The sequence below is a fragment of the Ceratotherium simum genome, chromosome 18, assembly GCF_057802395.1.
Source record: "Ceratotherium simum simum isolate JZ-2026a chromosome 18, ASM5780239v1, whole genome shotgun sequence".
Lineage (NCBI taxonomy): Eukaryota > Metazoa > Chordata > Mammalia > Perissodactyla > Rhinocerotidae > Ceratotherium > Ceratotherium simum.
The window spans coordinates 46930042-46945865 of NC_141917.1; the positions used below are offsets into that span (position 1 = coordinate 46930042).

General features: G+C 37.1%; 1 protein-coding gene across 1 annotated transcript in view; it reads right to left on the minus strand.

Moving 5' to 3' along the window:
* Window positions 1-15824, minus strand: part of DEPDC1B (DEP domain containing 1B) — a 75735-nt gene that overhangs the window by 17518 nt on the left and 42393 nt on the right. The window contains exon 7 of the mRNA XM_004422853.3: window positions 8546-8686. Coding sequence (XP_004422910.2) covers window positions 8546-8686 — 141 coding nt within the window. The remainder of the gene's footprint in view (window positions 1-8545; window positions 8687-15824) is intronic.

The following is a 15824-nucleotide window of genomic DNA, read 5'->3' on the forward strand; positions in this document are numbered from 1 at the left end:
AGGATATTAGGCTACTGTCCTAGATAAAAATCATTTTAGTTTTGAATTATGTTTTAAAAGGTCATCTACCAGCCACCTATCATCATTATATTATGTCTGAAGTAATCTTTTGGCAAAATCTCCAGGAACCTTAAAGCTCTAGAAGCCAATAAGTAAATCTATATTTTAAAAGACATTGAGGGCCGGCCCTGTGGCTTAGCAGTTAAGTGCGCGCGCTCCGCTGCTGGAGGCCCGGGTCGGATCCCGGGCGCACACCAATGCACTGTTTCTCCGGCCATGCTGAGGCCACGTACCACATACAGGAACTAGAAGGATGTGCAACTATGACATACAACTATCTACTGGGGCTTTGGGGGAAGAAATAAATAAATAAAATTAAAAAAAAAAATAAATCACAAAATAAAATAAAAGACATTGAACCTAGGGTGTAAAGCAGACATAAACTAATAGTATTTCTCAACCACGTGAAGGCTATAATTTGAAATTACAAAAATATTAATTGGTAGAAAATTTAGAAAACTGGCAGGGGAATACTTGATAATTTTTTTTTTTAATGTTTTTGAATGTTTACAGAGGCAATAGTATAAAAAGTCACAATACTCGAATTCTCTTAGTATTAGAAACACAGATGCTACAGAGAAGAGGGGAAATTGGGTCATAGGGAAATTTAGCTGTGCCCTAGTTTATCGCATCATTATATATACCAGATACAAATTTTTAAAAACAGATTAAAAATAAAATAGAAGCTATGTTTGCAGAAAGTAACGATTTGCAGCACATCCATGCTACTAATCTTGATGGGAGCAAACTGCTCTACTGCATGTAAAAGCATGTGAATTTCACAAACTATTTCAGAACTTGAGTAGAAGATCTTCCACTACAGCAAAAAAGAATGTTAAAAGTTTGATGGTGGTTTTGGAGCTTATTTTTTCTTCTTTAAAAATTAGAACTAATAATAGAAGCTAACATTTATAATGATGAAACTAATTTATAATGATGAAAACAGCTAGCATTTACTAAGCATTTTATTATGTACCTAACAGTGTGCTAAACACTTAACATTATCTCAATTAATCTTTACAACACTCTCTATAATGTAGATACTACTATTATTCCCATTTACCGATAAAGTTAAGAGATTAGGTCATTTGCCCAAACCACACAGCTAGTTAGTGGTAGAGCGGGATTGGAGCCCACACAGTCCAGGGCATGGACTCCTAAATATCATGCTGTATGACTTATTTTTCCATGTGGCCAATTAGTTCCTAAGGATAAATTCCTAGAAGTAGAAATGTTGGTTCAAAGAGTACACACAAACATTTAATAAGCAGATAGTCACATAAAATACCATTTTACATTCTTCAACTTGGGGCAAGGATTAGACACACAGTAAAAAGAACATAATTTCTCAACATAGCTAACCCTGAACTAGCTCTTTTATGCTAAGGGCACACAAAATCATATTCTTGAGAGTTCAAAATGAAAGCCAGGTGACGACTACTGCTAGTTTCCCTCTCATAAAGGAAAAATAGAATGCAGTCTATCCCCGAAAAAACTCTCAAACCACTTTAAAATGCTAATTCCACCACACGTAGGAATGAAAAACTGAATATAATTCTACAAGATATGAGTCATAGGTAAAAGATATTTTTCTCTAAGTGTAAAGGACAAACCATGTGGATGTAATATAAGCATCTTTCACAATTAACTGTTATTGCTAGTAATAGTTGAGCAATATTATACTTTCTGAGAAGCCTTCACATTCATTAAATCCTCACAATCATCTTACTATGTCAGTAGGTAGAGATGAAATTTAGGACAGGTTTTTTTTTTTTATTATTTTACTACAACTAAGAAATACATTTTACATCACAACAATACATATGCATATACACAATAGGTATTGAACTAAAACAAAAACGTTCATAAAAATACCTACTCTTACATATACAACGCACTCTGATATTTTGTACACTATTCTATGCCTTTTTTCTTTTCTTTTAATGCTGTTCTACTACATAGAAGTCACATCTAACACACAGTTTCTGAAACAATGGATTAGGGACCAATGAGTTTGAACTGAGGCTCTTGCATATCAAACAGCCAGGAATACACAGCCAGAAGTCAGACAGATATTCTGGTCTTGAGTTCAGGAGACAGATCTGGAATGAAGAGAAGAACTGAAAATCCTCAGCACATGGGTGATCCATGAAGTGGTATGGATGTGATCAAAGAGAAGATGTATGGGGAAAGGGCTGAGGTTTGATGTATCTATAATACTTAAGTCCTTCTTGGCACCCAGTCCCAAGGATGTTATTTTCAATCTGTTCAAATGTCACAGCAGGACTCACTTTTCGCTCCGCCTTTAAATCTTGGAGTGCTCCTGCTTTCCTCAGTTCAAACACATGTAGGAATACTTAGATTCTCAAAAATAGTTTAATCTGGGTTCTCTATTTCTGTTTCCTAACTTCCTTCTCATTGCTGACCATTACCTAATCTTCTTTTTTCCTTCTATAAAAGCTTACTGACAAAAGCACACTACAGGATTCAGGAAAAAATGATTTCACGAGAACTTAGCTTTATAATACACATGACGGTCTACAGTTGATCTCAAGAGACATCTTCAACAAACACTTTCAGAGTCTTCAAGATCATAAAGTATTACTGATTTTAAAGAGCTTTTGGGTTTTTTAAAGGTTCTGTTTTAAGAACTTCTAAAGGACATTAGCATTCTGTTCTCATTTTATAACCGACAGGTTTCAATGTTGTAGCTATTTTATTCTTTGGATTCATTTCATTTTGCTAAACAAAAACTAAAAGTGTAACTTTTTCATCCTTTATCATTTCTACAATCTCAACATCATTATAAAAATACTGAATCTTCCCTCTCTTAAGAAAATGACAAGCACCTTCAGAAATCCCAGTGGTAACTTGTTTCTTGCATTTCAGAATGACATAATATTGCTCATCCTAATAGACTGTAAAGATCTATCACAAGTAGTTTTACATAAAAAATCTTCCTATCATTTGAGAGAAGAAATGGCTAGATAGCAACATATGATTATCCTCTTAATTTATGCATCATTCCAAGTTTTTGTATTTTTCAAAATAAAACAAAAAAAAGATACTTAGTAGGAAAATAAGTGTTACCTGTTGCCGTACGTTTCAGTTTTTCCTATCTTTAAGTATGACAGGTATAACTGCCATTTATCAATGAGAAGGGCCCAGAAAGGCAGAGCGATTTATCAAAGTGGGTACAACTAAGTCAACAAACCAAGTTACCTGAGCTTAGCAATGTTTCCATTAGTGAAATAAAAATAAAATAATGAAAAGATAATAAACAACCTGCCAAATAACTTAAGCAATTCATCAGCGAGACTTTTTTCAATCAGGGAAACATTTTGTTATTCAGCTGGATTGAGGAAGGACAAGTGAGTAAGTAATTTAATACTCAAAGAAACCCAACTGTTCCTCATGATAGGAATAAATAAAATCATAATCAGTGGAAATTTATAATAGTCTATATTATTAGAGGTCAGGTGACACTTCAGCCCTGATGACCGTGTGACAGGTTCAGGATTGTTCAGTGCTTTGTGTGACACCTACCTTTGTCATCCTCCCTCCCATTCCCCAGAAGGTTACATCAGATTTCTATTTTCAAACCATTAATAACACAAATTTTCATTTTTGAAAAGTAGACCTGGGCCGGCCCCATGGCTTAGCGGTTAAGTGCGTGCGCTCCGCTGCTGGCGGCCCGGGGTTCGGATCTCGGGTGTGCACCGATGCACTGCTTCTCTGGCCATGCTGAGGCCGCGTCCCACATACAGCAACTAGAAGGATGTGCAGCTATGACATACAACTATCTACTGGGGCTTTTGGGGAGAAAAATAAATAAATAAAATTATAAAAAAAAAAAAAGAAAAGAAAAGTAGACCTGATTATTCCACTAACTTCCGCAATCTTAACAATAAGCTATTCCTTACGGGAGCTTCAAAAAAGAAGAGAAATACGAAGACTTTTGAGAGGGTCTGGAGTTCCCAAAAAGGCCAGAGGGACCATGTCTGTTCAGCCAGAGAATAAGAGACTCAAGAAGGGTTCATTGTAGTTTTCGAACAACCAAAGGAATAAAAAAATATGTCACAGTTTCATTTTCACTGAGAAGAGGTATAAAAAGGAGGTTTATACTAAGCTGAAGGAATTCAGACTACACATCAATTGGCAAGAACTCCCTGCCTAAAGAAAGACACAGCAAGAGGGACTATTTCTCCAGAGGCTTGTAAGGAAAGGAAAACAAGTCGCCTTTGTGAATTGCTTAAAAGTAGTTATAGATTCACCCACGCACAAGATGATGCCCTTTCCCACATGAAGAGTTCCAAACTGCTATAGCATTTTTATGACTTATTTTGCTTTTATGCTTAGAAAGTCCTTCACCCACTTCAACAACAGATAAATATCAAGTGTATTTTAGGTTTGCATTTTTTACATTTAATTCTCTCACCCAGCTAGAATCTATCTGCTGAACGGTATGAGAAAGGTCTTAAAGTTTTTTCTCAAAAGCTTTGTCAATTATCCTAGTGATTACTGGTATACTTATAAATAGCTTTTGTATTTAGTTACAGCCAGAGACTACCTAGGCATTTCACTAAATTTCCATCTTCAAGGAGTACCTAAGTCCACTTTATTCCAACAAGCTTGACACAACAGTACTCATTAAATTTGGAGGTGATTCAGCATCCTTACCTTGGCCCATCTGCATGTTCAAAAGCTCCAGCCATAAGCCCTGGGCCCTGAGAGCAGAGAGCACCACCAGCAAGAACTGTGGACTAACATGGGAAAGAGCCCTCTGACTGGTCAAGCGCATCAACTAGGCATTCTCTGAAAAAAAGGATGGTTTTCCCTTAAGAATTACCATGGGATAGGAACCCCAAGAGAACGTGAAGAACATAAGTGCAGAGAGGTAACAAGGCAAAGATGGTGCACAGCTCCAGAGGATGTCCTAGAAGTCACTAGACAAAAGAACCAGAGAATGGAAAATCTAACCTCATGGATATTTCTAGGTTAAAAAACATAGGAGAGCAGCCGGCCCAGTGGATAGCAATTAAGTTCACGCCTTCCTCTTTGGTGGCCCAGGGTTGCCAGTTCGGATCCTGGGTGAGGACCTACTCATCACTCATCAAGCCATGCTGAGGCAGCATCCCATATAGAAGAGCTACAACTCTCCAACTATGATACACAACTATGTACTGGGGCTTTGGGGAGACAAAAGAAAAAAGAGGAAGATTGGCAACAGACGCTAGCACGGGGCCAATCTTCCTCAAAAAAAAAAAAAAACAGATCTCAACCTATTGAGTTAGATGATCCAGTGTACGATCAGTCTAGTGAATGTCAATGTCATTTTCTAAACTTAACATTTAGGAGGAAGGGAACAGCAAAGAGCTACACTCTCAGTCTTACCACCTACTAGCAAATAAACCAAGAGTCGCAAGCTCAACTGCCTACAGGAGACAAATGGAATAAATGAGCAAAGGGGTCAAGTGAACCTGGCTTCAGAGTCTGAAAAGTGATGGGGAGCACTGGAGACCTGGTGGGTTGGAGTTCACATCCCCGAGACGCTTGCTTCTTCTCATGGAGGCCTCACTATCCAGCTGCAGCAGTTTGTGCCCCTGAAGATCCAAGCCTAGAGCCACTAGATCTTCCAATTTTTCTAAAGAAGCCCAAAATATGAATTCTTGCATGAATTTCCTGTTTCTTAAAGTTTGGCAATTAATTAAATTTTCTTTTTAAAACACACAGGTCAAACCAGATGCATTTATGAGCCAGATTTGGCCCACAGATCACCAGTGTGGGGTCTCAGATTATAACATTATACAACCCGCAAGTCACCCAATTTTCCAAAACACTCTTCCCTTGCCTTTTTGTGCTTCCTATCTGCCTCCCATTTTCCTAAATATGCCAAATTATTGCAAGCTACACAGCTCAATGGATTCTAGGATGCGTGTGGAGTGTGAGTAAAGGATGCTATACTATCTCATTCACCCCATTCAAGAGTCAGCTGGACTCTGATCTTAATACAAGGAATTGCTATTTTGGATAGTTATGTTGTTAAGTCAGACTGCTGAGCCAAATTAAATCATTTTTTAAATTGTAAGTAAAGAAAATGTCTTGCATCTCCAAAAATGTCTTTTTTTTCATTTTTCTTTAAGAACTCTTAGATGTCCTGTTTCATGTATCAGTAATGACTAACTGCTCTCAGGGTCACAGTTTTGGCATCAAGCTAGCATTATTTCGTGCTAGAAGCAAAAGAATAAACCTCAAAAGAAATTGATTAACTAAACTGAAAATCATTTCCATTGAAAATTATATAGAATTTTCAGCTTCTACACAAAGAAGACTGATTACCTACTTTAAAATATTTTATCAGGGTCGGCCCCGTGGCATAGTGGTTAAGTTTGTGTGCTCTGCTTTGGCGCCCCAGGGTGTTCACAGTTTCGGATCCCAGGGGTGGACCTACACGCCACTCATCAAGCCATGCTGTGGAGGCATCCCATATACAAAATAGGGGAAGATGGGCACGGATGTTAGCCCAGGGCCAGTCTTCCTCAACAAAAAGAGGAAGATTGGCAATGGATGTTAGCTCAGGGCCAATCTTCCTCACCAAAAAAAATATATATTTTTTTTCTAATGGCATCCTATGCCAATCAAAGTCAGTCAAATGGTTTAAGGAATGAGTCAACCCCTACTAGCATTCAACCTACGTGTCTAGTTTGTATATACCTAGATATGATACCTTTTCCCACGATTCTAACCAGATTGCTCTATTAGATAATCTTTGTTAATCATATAAACAAATTATGGTCTTCCATAATCTAGAAGACTTTCATCTTTCACTATATAAAGGATCTAAAAAATACAGTTTTTAATACAAGGTGCCTCAAATATACTCACTTGAGAAGGACTAGACCAGGGAAGGTTAATATATTGTGACCATCCACATGTATTAATCTATTGTTGCTGATACCTAAGTGCAATAAATTCTCCATTCTATCCATCCTTCTCCACTCCAAATCCTCTACAGATGATATTTTAGAGGGTGGCTGACTCTGACATCAATTTGGAAATAACTAGTTTTAATTCCTAGCTAAGATGGAAATAAACAATTGTGGTAGAATAGACCCGTGACATCATAAACATAACTGATTCAAATTGAAATTCATTTTTTAAAAAAAGTTCCAAGTTCTTTTGTTTCCAAATCAGATAATTTTACCATAGAACATTACGAAAATGGAAAATGAGACGAAAATCTAAGAAGTGATTTTTAATCCAGTCTTGAGAGTTCTTCTTTTACCAGTGGCATAATGGTAGTAAGTGGCTATAAGGAGAATCTATTCAATTAGCCCATATGCACATTAAACAACAGCAAGTATTCATCATTAGGCACAATGTTCTCAAGTACGCTAGCCCCCAATCCTCCTTGGTTGAAAACAAAATACCAAGAAGACCCAGAGGTCTCAAAACCCAGTAATAGGCCCAATCCCTTCATCGGTTCCCAATATTAGACTCTCTGAAAACAAACTCACTCTTAAGTACATAATTTTAAATTGTTGTATTTTGTTTCTTATTATCAGAAAACCTACAAAATCTTAAAATTTAAAGTATTGTGCTATGAGATCAGGTAAATTATTTACATATTGCTGACACTTTATTAGGATACTATGGCAGCATCCATACTCTCCAAGAAGAAAATAAGATAGAAAGAAGGAGAAAGGGAAGAGAAGGGAAGGGGAAGATTGCCAAACCCCACAATACTCAAAATCAAGAGTATGCTAATTCCTGCAGATTTACATAACAGAGTATGATACCCACACAATGGTTTGATCATTAAAGCAAACCTGTTGACAAGAAAACAATAATACTTATTGAACAATCACAACAGCAACAGGAAAATCTGATTTGCAAGAAGAAAGGAACGACATCAGAAAGACCTATAGCAATAATGCTGATGTTTTTCCTTTTTACTATGTTTCTTTGACAGCGTAAATTCTGAAGTATAAATCTATGTGAGAAACAGCAACAAATTTTAGAGAATGATAAATTTACTATATTACATGTCACAAATAACAAATAGTCCTACAAAAACCTGTTCCTTCTATAAAAAGAAATTAGATTTCTAAATGAAAATACATCTCCCATACTTGACTGTTCATGAAGTCATATCCAGAGTAGCAGATTTACTCATGAACAGTAAATGTCAAATTTACATTCTTCTCTACCAATAAAGTTATACTTTTTTGTACAAAAGTGACACATAACGCATTATTCTTTCTTAAGAAATAAAAACTATTGATCCTAGCTTTCAGTTTCATAATAGAGCTTAACCATTTTCTTTTCATCCTTCATAGAGCAGGACTCCAACTAGGCAAGCACCCCATCAGCTTTTATTTCAAAAACACTATGGAGGTTTGGCTTATGCAAGTCTCAAGATAGTGAAAAATGAAATGATTCAATATCAATAAAGCAGACATATGCTCACTATATTCCAACTTACCTAATACACTGACAAAGGCATCAAAAAGATGAAATGTAAGCAAAGGCTCTTTCAAGTGACCATAGTAATCTGCTATAGTTTTAAAGACATCTTTTTCAAATCCTAAGTACATAGGCTGCTTCAAATCTGAACAATTAGGCCCTGTTAAAAAAGAGAAAGAAAGAGAAACATTAATAGGCAATCCCCTCTAAGTATTAGTCTCTGGGCATATGTGTGGTGTGTATAGACATGCAAGTTCAAAAACATTTTTATAGGGAAAATTGACATTATATAAATTGATATTATACATTTTGCTTACACAAATATGCTTTATGTCTTAAGTTGAAACCTATTATAAAACAATGAGAAAAATCACTGGCTTACTTCCATTTGAAAAGAAACCCACTCTTTCTTTTATGTCCTTCTCAAAGGCATTTTTATTAGATGCAAACAATGATAATTTTCTTTGAAATATTCAGTATTTTCCTAGTCTTGATACAGTTGACCAGGATTACAATTAGCTCACATATGTAAAAGACAAGTTATAAAGCAATTTTTAAAGCTTTTCACTATTTCATCACTGATATATTATAAAACCCTAGAGTCAGAGTTGAGTGATATAATCAATTTCTGCCTCTAACTAAACTATTCCAGATTAATAAGAATTTTTACTCTTTTTCTCAAAGATATTCTGAAAAGGAGATTGTGTCTTATAATTCATTCTGATTATAAAACTCTCTATTTGATCCCCATCAACCATCAAAAGATAGTTTATCAAGCAGAGTAATATTACAAACTTGGAGTAACTATGAGAAGCCTGGAACAACCTGGTCCCAGCCATATCCTAAGCCAGCAGCAAGGCAAAGATCAACTTGTGTCTGGGACCAAAGACAAACAAGCAACACTTGGCTCTCTGTGCAGCTGGCACAAATCCCCCCAACAACTCATAACCAGACCACAGATTTACACTGAGATGAACTGGAGCTGCCTGTGCCTTGAGGGAAATGGCAAGTGGTCCCATGAGGAAGAGGTTAGCCAGCCTTCTCTATTTCCATTACAGCATGGAAGAAAGGCATGCAACTGCACTGGCCAGTGTTGGGCCAGCAAAACACAAGACTAAGCCACTGAACCCAAACAGACCTCCATTCTCAGGAGGACAAAAGATGAAGCCAGTAAAAACTGACAGGAAACTCTTCCTACAGAATCTCTGTAACTAAAGAGATAGGATCAAACCAAAAAGGACAATAAAGCATTCTAGGCCTTCACAGTTCAAGGCCTCTGGGGACATTGCGAAAATGGCTTTTTGTTGCTCTCCTTAAAAACTCTCTTAACTTTTAACTATAAGAGAATACTACAAAAAACTATATGCCAACAAAGTGGATAACCTAGAAGAAATGGATAAATTCTTACACTGGTACAACTGCCCTAAACTGAACCAAGATGAAATAGAGAATCTGAATAGACCAATCACAAGTAAAGAGATTGAAACAGTAATCAAAAACCTCCCCGGGCGGGCCCGGTGGCACAGTGGTTAAGTGTGCAGACTCCACTTCCATGGCCCGGGATTCACAGGCTCAGATCCCGGGTGCGCACCGACGCACCGCTTGTCAAGCCATGCTGTGGTGGCATCCCATATAAAGTAGAGGAGGATGGGCATGGATGTTAGCCCAGGGCCAGTCTTCCTCAGCAAAAAGAGGAGGATGGGCAACAGATGTTAGCTCAGGGCTAATCTTCCTCACACACAAAAAAAATAATAATAATAAAACTCCCAAAAAACAAAAGTCCAGGACCAGATGGCTTCTCTGGAGAATTCTACCAAACAGTCAAAGAAGAGTTAATACCCATCCTTCTCAAACTATTCCAAAAAACTAAAGAAGACAGAACACTTCCTAACACATTTTACGAGGCCAACATCACCCTGATGCCAAAACAAGACAAGGACAACACAAACAAGGAAAATTACAGGCCACCATCGCTGATGAACATAGATGCAAAAATTCTCAACAAAATATTGGCAAATTGAATACAGCAATACATTAAAAGGATCATACACCACGATCAAGTGGGATTTATACCAGGGACGCAGGGATGGTTCAACATCCGCAAAATCAATGAGATACTCCACGTTAACAAAATGAGGAATAAAAACCACATGATCATCTCAATAGATGCAGAGAAAGCATTTGATAAGATCCCACATCCATTTATGATAAAAACTCTCACTAAAATGGGTATAGCAGGAAAGTACCGAAACATAATAAAGGCCATATATGACAAACCCACAGCCAACATCATACTCAGTAGTGAATAACTGAAAGCCATCCCTCTGAGAACAGGAACAAGACAAGGGTGCCTACTCTTGCCACTCTTATTCAACATAGTACTGGAGGTTTTGGCCAGAGCAATTAGGCAAGAAAAAGAAATAAAAGGTATCCAAATTGGAAAGCAAGACGTGAAACTCTCCCTGTTTGTGGACAAACAGGATTCTAGAAAACCCTAAAGAATCCACCAGAAATCTATTAGAAATAATCAACAACCACAGCAAAGTTTCAGTGTACAAAATCAACTGACAAAAATCAGTTGCATTTCTATACACTAATAACGAACTAGCAGAAAGAGAACTCAACACAATCCCATTTACAATAGCAACAAAAAGTATAAAATATTTAGGAACAAATTTAACCAAGGAGGTGAAAGACCCATACACTGAAAACTATAAGACATTATTGAAAGAAATCGAAGAAGACATAAACAAATGGAAAGATATTCCAAGCACATCGATTAGAAGAATGAACATAGTTAAAATGTCCATATTACCTAAAGCAATCTACAGATTCAATGTAATCCCTATCAGAATCCCAAAGACATTCTTTTTTTTTTTTTTAAAGATTTTATTTGTTTATTTTTTCCCTCCAAAGCCCCAGTAGACAGGTGTATGTCATAGCTGCACATCCTTCTAGTTGCTGTATGTGGGACGCGGCCTCAGCATGGCCGAAGAAGCGGTGCGTCAGTGCGCGCCCGGGATCCGAACCCGGGCCGCCAGCAGCGGAGCGTGCGCACTTAACCGCTAAGCCACGGGGCTGGCCCCCCAAAGGCATTCTTCATGGAAATAGAACAAAGAATCCTAAAATTTATATGGAAGAACAAAGGACCCCAAATAGCTAAAGCAATCCTGAGAAAAAAGAACAAAGCTAGAGGCATCACAATCCCTGACTTCAAAATATACTACAAAGCTATAGTAACAAAAACAGCATGGTACTGGCACAAAAGCAGACACACAGATCAATAGAAAAGAATTGAAAGCCCAGACATAAAACCACACATCTATGCTAATCTTCAACAAAGGAGCAAAGAACATACAATGGAGAAAGGAAAGTCTCTTCAATAAATGATTTTGGGGAAACTGCACAGCCACATGCAAAAGAATGATAGACCATTATTTTATACCATACACAAAAAATAATTCAAAATGGATTAAAGACTGGAGGGTAAGACATGAAACCATAAAACTCCTAGAAAAAAATATAGGCAGTACACTCTTTCACAACAGTCTTGGCAGTATCTTTTCAAATACAATGTCTACTCAGCATAGGAAACAAAATAAAAAATAAACAAATGGGACTATATCAGACGAGCTTCTGCAAGGCAAAGGAAACCATGAACAAAACGAAAAGACAACCTACCAACAGGGAGGAAATAGTTGCAAATCATATATCTGACAAGGGGTTAATTTCCAAAATATACAAAGAACTCATACAACTCAAAAACAAAAAAACAAACAACCTGATCAAAAAATACACAGAGGATATGAACAGACATTTTTCCAAAGAAGGTATATAGATGTCCATCAGGCACATCAAAAGATGTTCAACGTCACTAAGTATTAGGGAAATGCAAATCAAAACTACAAGGAGATATCACTTACACACGTCAGAATGGCTATAAATACCAAGACAAAAAGCAACAAATGTTGGGGAGGATGTGGAGAAAAGGGAACCCTCATACACTGCTGGTGGGAATGCAAACTGGTGCAGCCACTATGGAAAACAGTATGGAAATTTCTCAAAAAATTAAAAACAGAAATACCACATGATCCAGCTATCCCACTACTGGAAAATATCCAGTATTTCCAAACCCAAAGAATTTGAAATCAACAATCCAATGATATTTATGTACTCCTATGTATGTTCATTGCAGCATTATTCACAATAGCCAAGATGTGGAAGCAACCCAAGTGCCCTTCTATGGACGAATGGATAAGAAAATACGGTATATAAAGATGAAATTGTCCCATTTGCAAAAACATGGATGGACCTGGAGGGTATGATGTAAAGCGAAATAAGCCAGACAGAGAAAGACAAACACCGCATGATTTCACCCACATGTGGAAGATAAACACACACGTAAAGAGAACAGATTAGCGGTAACCAGAGAGGATGGGGTTAGGGGGTGAGTGAAAGGGGTAAAGGGGCACATATATATGGTGACGGATAAAAATTAGACTACTGGTGGTGAGCACGATGCAGTCTATACAGAAACTGATAAATAATAATGTACACCTGAAATTACACAAAGTTATAAACCACTATGACCTCAATAAAATAACTCAAAAAAAACCTCTCTTACCTTTTAATATCCTGTACACTCCTTATAAAATAACTTAATTTGATTGACTAAAATAATGAAAATTATGAAAGATCTATATGTGTGGTGCCATGTTAACCTATCAGCAAACATAGTCACCATTTTTGCTTGCTTCCTCCTCTGAAAGCTTAATTAGATGAAATAATCAGTTTAATATGTCAGAGAAAGCAATACATATTGCCTTGAAATACTCCCTCCCAGAGTAAGTATGGAGCTCATTCTAAGCAGTTGTAACCCTTTGTGGACATTTCATCATTCTTGATATAAATATGCAAAAACAAACAAAAACAGGGTTCCCTAAAAATGCCAGTGTGAGCCCTATGAGAGCAGGCCATATTTCTAAGATCTTTTGTTTCTTAATCATCTTGAACTTCAGGATATTTCTTTTAAATCTAGTTTTTTATAAACGTTATTCCTGACAGATTTTTGGAAAAAAATTGTTTATATCCATTTTTGATTGAATTCTTGCAATCTACATGCACGAAGAAGAAAAACACAGTTAACCTGGTTTTGTATTTATTTAGCATCAGTCCCTCATTCTGTGGCCAACCATGAGGCTGGGCAGCAACGAAAGTACCCGGGCCTATGTGCACATAGTCCACAATGAATGCTGATGGACCTAAAGAAAAGATGGGGCAGTAAACCCACAGAAAGGAGGCCAGAGGCCTTCAAAATACCATATAATCAGCCTCTCCTTTCTGTCTTCTATTAGATGACAGTAATGGGAATCTAGACTCATTAAGGATAAGGAAGACAAGGAATAGGTCAAGACTCAAAAGTAAATTTGGGGGGTCCAATGAGAATTTGGAAAAATTAATGATTCTATAAAACTATTCAAAAGGCTGACCTTGCCCTTTGGCCATTTGTTCTTCTGTGACACACAAACAAGCGTCTTTGTGGATATGCCCACCAGCCATAAAGCACTGCACTTGACACATGTGAGACATGTCCCTGTGCCCAGGAATTTCCACCTAATAGAACACCACCCACACACATGCAGGACATTACTAAGTCGTTCCTCACATTTTCCCTCTCCATCAATAATTCCAGTTACTCTAACCTTTCTGCAGAAGTTTTGTGGCTTTATGTATACATCTTGCTTGAGGGACAATTACACTCTTCACTACATTTTGATCATCACTGAAAACTCAACATCGTAACCACACCTAAATATACACTTTACAAAATATAGCCAAATTTGTTATACTCGCTTTGTCTGTTCATTCTCAGCTGATCAACTTCCAAAGCCTTAGTTTGCCAGGAATTCGGAAATGGGTAATTTAACTTTCCATTTATACCTTCTATCTTCTCATTGCCAACTCTGGCGAAAGTTATAATTTAAATTTAATTCACTTCAAATGATTGACCAAGATGAATAAAAAGCACTCCCCAAGCTAAAACCACAGTACTCTACATTTCAAAGCTTCCAAAATATTAAATAAGAAACAATGAAAATTTTAATAATTAAACACAGAGAACTTTGGGCTTCACACAAACTAATGTTGCTATTCATATTCAGAATAACAGTATATAATCATTTTCTATATATTACCACTGGGATCAGCCACAGTAAGCTGAAGTTATTTTAGTTTCATTCTATAATCAAACAAAACTAACTTCAGTTAAATAAATAATTCAGAGTCCACTAATTCAAGAATTTATACACCTATCTGTGTACATGCTAGTCTTGCCCAAAAGGAAAGAAACTACCTCTGAGGTGATCTGTGAGGCTCAAAAAGCCACATAGACCAAATATCACCATTATCAGTCAGCAAAAATAACTAGAATTCTTCCCATTAAAATCACTTGTTTGGATTAAGCCATTAACAATGGTTAATCAAGAATCCCTTCTTTGGCCGGCCCCGTGGCTTAGCGGTTAAGTGCGCGCGCTCTGATGCTGGCGGCCTGGGTTCGGATCCCGGGAGCGCCCTGAGGCACCACTTCTCCGTCCAACGCGAGGCCGAGTCCCACGTACAGCAACTAGAAGGATGTGAACCTATGACGTACAACTATCTACTGGGGCTTTGGGGGGAAAAACTGAATAAATAAAATCTTTAAAAAAAAAAAAAAAAAAAAAAAAAAGAATCCCTTCTTTGGGTTAAGCCTTCTGAAAATCCACAGAAAAATGGTAGTGCTAGTAAGATACTGTAATAACTCATTCCTTCACAGTACCCGTGATAGCCAATGAGCAGATATCATATGCCTGTGAAATGGATTTCAAACGCCTATGAAAAGCCTCAGAGGGACCACCCTGTCCAGGCCCCCTCATCTCAAAACCAAATTACTGAAACAGCCCTTCCTGTTTGCATGCAGGTTCTTCTCCTTCCCAACCATCTTGCATACCAGTTAGACTAGTCTTCTAAAACATTTCTCTCCTACTTAAACTATTGCCCTATAAAAAGCCAATAGTAGACAGGATCTACGGAGCAAAGTGATGCTGTAAATATAGAGCATATTTAGGAATATACCTTTTAGGAATAAAAATATATGTTTTAGGAATAAAAACATATAAAGTGTTAATAGGAAGCTATCTGTCACAGTATTACATTCAATATTACTAATTTTTCTTTCTTGTGATGAAGCAGTCAGAAGAAGCAGTGTGGACTTTATTATATCCACTAGATAATAGAAGCACGAAATTCCTTTAAAAATGTTC